Source organism: Gastrolobium bilobum, unplaced genomic scaffold (assembly GCF_033153095.1).
Source record: "Gastrolobium bilobum isolate Gb01-03AN ecotype WA unplaced genomic scaffold, APGP_CSIRO_Gbil_v1 utg132060, whole genome shotgun sequence".
Taxonomy (NCBI): Eukaryota; Viridiplantae; Streptophyta; class Magnoliopsida; order Fabales; family Fabaceae; genus Gastrolobium; species Gastrolobium bilobum.
The window spans coordinates 93,942-98,991 of NW_026900049.1; the positions used below are offsets into that span (position 1 = coordinate 93,942).

A 5,050-nucleotide genomic window follows, 5' to 3' on the forward strand; every position below is an offset into this window, starting at 1 on the left:
AAAATTTTCTACTACTAACCATTACCTATTTAATAACCATTGGATCAACATTTTCTCTTTTTTCAATAATTTTTTAACATTCTCTCTCTTTGATTCAACGGTGATTAGATAAATAGTAAGTTAGTAGTATAAAATTTTAGTAGTAAGAATATCTTCCTCCAAAACATAATTCCTATCAGAAGAAATATCTCTAGAAGTTATGAAAAGATAATGCCAATTAGGTGAAATGTCTACTCTTTTCTTTTTCAAGCTAAAATCAAGAACAGATAACCAAATTGGAGAGACTCTTCAATAGTTACATAGTTACATATAACACAAGGATTGGATCAAATGAAATGGTAATCAAAATCTACTAATTGACCGGCTACCCTACCTATATCCCTTATTCTATTCACTTTCCTTTTTTTTTCTTACACTCTTTTCTGGGTAATGGATGAATAACGAATATTCATTCCAACAACAAATGGTGGCAACGTTGTAGCACAACTAACTAGTTACAAATACAAAGGGATTGGCAGTTGCGGTGGTTTGGGTGGTTGCTTCTCCACGGTCACAGTGATGTTCTCTGAACGCGAAGGTTCACACGGACACGGCATCGCTATGAACTTTGGTACCTCATCCCCTGGCATTAACACTGGCAAGCCTTGACCCCTGTTTTGCCTCAATTCCTGACCCACCCACCAACATAAAAAAATATAAAGTATAAAAATCATATGAAACATCCCAAACTTCGGAACAAAAATTTAGTATAAAAAATCATGGGTTTAAGATATAGTGTAAAATTGGAGCTTGAAACGTTGAAAGTTTTTATTATTTATTTGTGAAAATTAAAATGATTACCGTGTTGTGAAGCATAGATTTGGAGGGTGAGGAATGGGTTTGAGGGTTGGAATCTGAGAAAGATTGACGGAGGGAACGGAGTTTGTCCCAGTGGTAGCAGTATGAGAGGATGCCACTCAAGCTGAAGATGATGATCAAGAGAAGGGCAGTACCTAAGGGGAAGCCCAGCGACGGTCGAGATGCGTCCACGTGGGGTGACGAAAGATCTTGGCTCTCCATTACGCTCTTATGTTATTGTTGTTGTTGTTCCTACGTACACTCATGTGAGGAGGAGGAGGAGGAGGAGAAAAATGGAAGGGTCTTGTTGTTGAAGGTGAAGTGAAAGTTGTTTGTTGGGGGAAGGGTCTTATATTGACAGGGTGGAATATTGGACAAAGATGGGGCTTCTCAAGCGTAAGATATGTGTAATGGTTCGACATTATGATATAATTAAGATGTTAACTCTGATGTCATTTTAGTCCTGCCCATAAGTACGGAAGGAGTGGGTCCACAGTTGCATTGATTTTGATTATAGTTTTGGTTTAAGGTGATGATGGTTAGAAATTGGACTTACGAGTGTTGACAGCTATTACGTGCTGGAGTGAGGGACAAGGATCTTCTGTTATTTCAATTTTTTTTTTTAAATACTAAAAGTAAAAATGTTTTAAAATTTTTGAACTGTATTATGGGGATGAGAAAATAAGTTGAGGAAACAAAAATTTGTAAACGAGGTTATTGGAGATGGAGTATGGAAATGGAAATAAAGAATAAAAAAAGAAAGATGAAGCAGAGTGGCAGGCCAGAAAAACAGTGTGGAACATAAACAGCAAAGAGAAAATGGAAACAAATACGGCTATTGGATGTCATGAAAGGCTGCGTGCTACGGCCTGCTGAGAATTCTCAACTCCGAGTTCTCGTTCACATGACCCCTTTTGCTTATTTCACTTTTATGTTTATTTTCTATTTTTTTTCGTGTAAAAATCTCAAAACCAGTGGCACGTTTCCTAGCACTCCCGATTCTCAACAAAGTAATGAATCGTGCTGATTGTCTGAAATAATAAATGTGAGAGGGAAAAGTTAAATGCTTGTTGATGCGGACCTCAACCATGCAGTAACAGAGATGGAGCAGGAGACACATGGGGAAGGAGACAAGGAGACACGAAGGGGAGAGAGGAGGCGTGACCGACCAAGGTGGATGAAGGACTATGTCTAGAAAGAGTAACGTGGCAATCAGATGTTCTATGGTCTGATTGGGTTAGTGGGGTCTATAGACTGAGTTGGGTTAGTAGGAGTCTTGGGCCACCTGTCTGGCGAGCCCAGTTAACAAGTGAGAGTCTTAGTAAGGTTTCTGGGCCTATAATAGGAAGTAGCCCATTTGCATTGTAATTGTGTCTTTTAATAGTCAGAGAGAGGGAACCGTGGGAGGCATGTATGTTGATAGGCATAACTACTTTCATCTCTTCTTTACCTCAATTTCTGGAGTTGCCGGCACCTCGAATTGCCGTAGAACTTGTAACTGTCTCGTTTCTTTTCAATTGACAGTAATAAAATACAGATTTGGATAGTGTCTATCATTTTGGTGCTTTCATTGAGAGGCAACTTTCGCTCTAACAACCATGGCGGAGGGAACTCGTAACATGACAAAATTGGATGAATGCATGACTCGATTATCACGACATGAAGAGCAGTTTAATTCACTGGGGGACCTGCTTAAGGAAATGAATCTGAAATTAACCGTGATGGAGGGAAAGCTTGACGCAAAACAGAAGGGGAAAGGAGAAGGATCTGCACATCAGGGAACTGAGAATTTCTTGGGAATCAACCCATTTAAATCAGTAAAACTAACTGTACCTCGATTTGCAGGAGGGAACCCTGAACCTTGGATTCACAAGGTGCAGCAATTCTATGGGTTTCACCAGCTCAGCGACCCGGACAAATTCACGTTGACCTCATTCCACATGGACAATGCTGCAGAAGAGTGGTATCACTGGATGGACAGAAATGGGAGGCTACGGACATGGGAAGGGTTTCTGGTTGCTCTTCGCGCTAGATTCGGACCTTCAAAGTATCGAGATCTGAGGGGAGAGTTGTCTCGATTGACCCAAACGTCCACGGTGGATGAATACCAGACTCAATTTGAGCACCTAGCCAATCAGGTTATTGGCATTGATGATGTTACATTACAGAGCAATTTTGAGTCCGGGTTGAAACCTAAGATCCGGAAGGAAGTGAGGATGCACCTCCCTGAAACATTGGAACAAGCAATAGACCTGGCCAAATTGGTAGAAGGCAAGGTGAGTGATAAATCGTTTACAAAAAATTATTATACAAAATCCAACACAGTTACTAGCAATACCAATTCTACTGGATTGCTGCCCACACCTGCGAAGGTATTTGGGGTTAATTCTGGGGCGGCCAAGACAGCTTCATCAGTTCAAAAAATTACACCTGCTGAAATGCTGGCAAGAAGGGAGAAGGGTCTATGTTATTATTGTGATGAAAAGTTTCATAGAAATCATGTTTGTAAGGGAAAAATGTTCCTTATGATGGTGCAAGAGGAAAATGATGATGAAATGGCCGAAGATATACCCCAATTGGAACCAGAAAACAGCAGTCAGAAATTGGAGGACGTGGGGACCTCGGTTCCAGGCATCAGCTACCATGCCCTTGCGGGGCAACCTTCCAATAGCGCTCTTCGATTGAAAGGGAAGATAAACCATACTGCAGTCCAAATATTAGTAGACGGTGGTTCTACACATAACTTCATACAGGATCGGCTTGTGAAGTTCTTGGGATTGGCCATCCAACCTGCACCCAAATTTCAGGTGTTGGTAGGGAATGGGGCTACCCTAGATTGCATGGGAGTGTGTCAGAAGGTCACCATCGAAGTGCAAGGATATCCGTTCTGCCCTGACCTGTATGTTTTGCCAATCCAAGGTGCGGAGGTGGTACTCGGTGTGCAGTGGTTGTCAGAATGGGGTGATGTCACCATTAATTATAAGGAGTTGATTATGAAGTTCAAAATGGGGGAACAGTCAGTGGTGCTACAAGGGGAACCCAACATCACAGTCGAAGCCATACAGCTGAATCAACTGAGGAGACTCACTACCTCTGATTCCATTGCTTATTGCTACCAAATGCATGCGGTAGAACAGGAAATTACAGCTTCTTCAGTCAGGGGTGATGATCTGGACCCTCGAGTCCAAGATCTTTTACATGAGTTCCAAACAGTGTTTTCCATTCCCCAGGGGTTACCCCCACCCCGGAAAGAGGACCACCAAATACACCTGGAGTCAGGAAGTAAAGCAATGAGTGTTAGACCTTATAGGTATCCTCATTTTCAAAAAAACGAAATTGAGAAGATGGTTAAGGAGATGCTAACCAGTGGCTACATTCGTCCAAGTCTGAGTCCTTTTTCTTCACCAACTTTACTAGTTAAAAAAAAAGATGGCACGTGGCGGTTCTGCGTTGACTATCGAGCCTTGAACCAGGTTATTATTCCCAATAGGTTTCCTATTCCTACGGTGGATGAAATGTTGGACGAATTATCAGGGGCTGCTGTATACTCGAAGATGGATTTGAGATCTGGGTATCATCAAATTCGTATGGCTGCTCAAGACGTCTATAAGACTGCTTTTCGCACCCACGAGGGTCACTATGAATTCGTGGTTATGCCCTTTGGCCTCACAAACGCCCCTGCCACTTTCCAAGGGATAATGAATTCGGTGCTCAAAGAATTCCTTAGACGATTTGTGATAGTGTTTTTTGACGATATATTGGTTTATAGTCGAACCATGGAGGAGCATTTGGGACATTTGAGGTTGGTTTTGGTGTGTTTAAGGGAAAATCAGTTGTATGCTAAGATGACCAAATGTGCCTTTGCTCAAGGGGAGGTAGAATATTTGGGTCATGTGGTGAGTGCAAGTGGGGTACGTCCTGATGGGGGAAAAATTCAGGCAATTCTCGAGTGGAAGACACCTAAAACTATCAAACAGCTGAGAGGATTTTTGGGGTTGGCGGGCTACTACCGCAAGTTTGTTAAGGGTTTTTCTCAGATTGCTTCACCTCTCACCAGTCTACTACAAAAGGATGCCTTTATGTGGACTGAAGGGGCTACTCGAGCTATGGTTCAACTACAGGAAGCCTTGTCACATGCTCCTGTTTTGGCTCTCCCAAACTTTGCAGAACCCTTTGTTCTGACCACAGACGCTTCAGGTACTGGATTTGGTGC

The 5,050-nt window shown here is 42.1% G+C and overlaps 1 protein-coding gene across 1 annotated transcript; it reads right to left on the minus strand.

Moving 5' to 3' along the window:
• Positions 1 to 443: 443 nt before the first annotated feature.
• LOC133295005 (uncharacterized protein At5g65660-like) lies at positions 444 to 1,059 on the minus strand. Its single transcript, XM_061493779.1, has 2 exons — positions 841 to 1,059; positions 444 to 668 (listed from the first exon to the last, which is right to left on the minus strand). Exons 1-2 carry the CDS (start codon positions 1,057 to 1,059, stop codon positions 495 to 497), a joined length of 393 nt encoding a protein of 130 aa, XP_061349763.1. The 3' UTR covers positions 444 to 494.
• Positions 1,060 to 5,050: the final 3,991 nt, after the last annotated feature.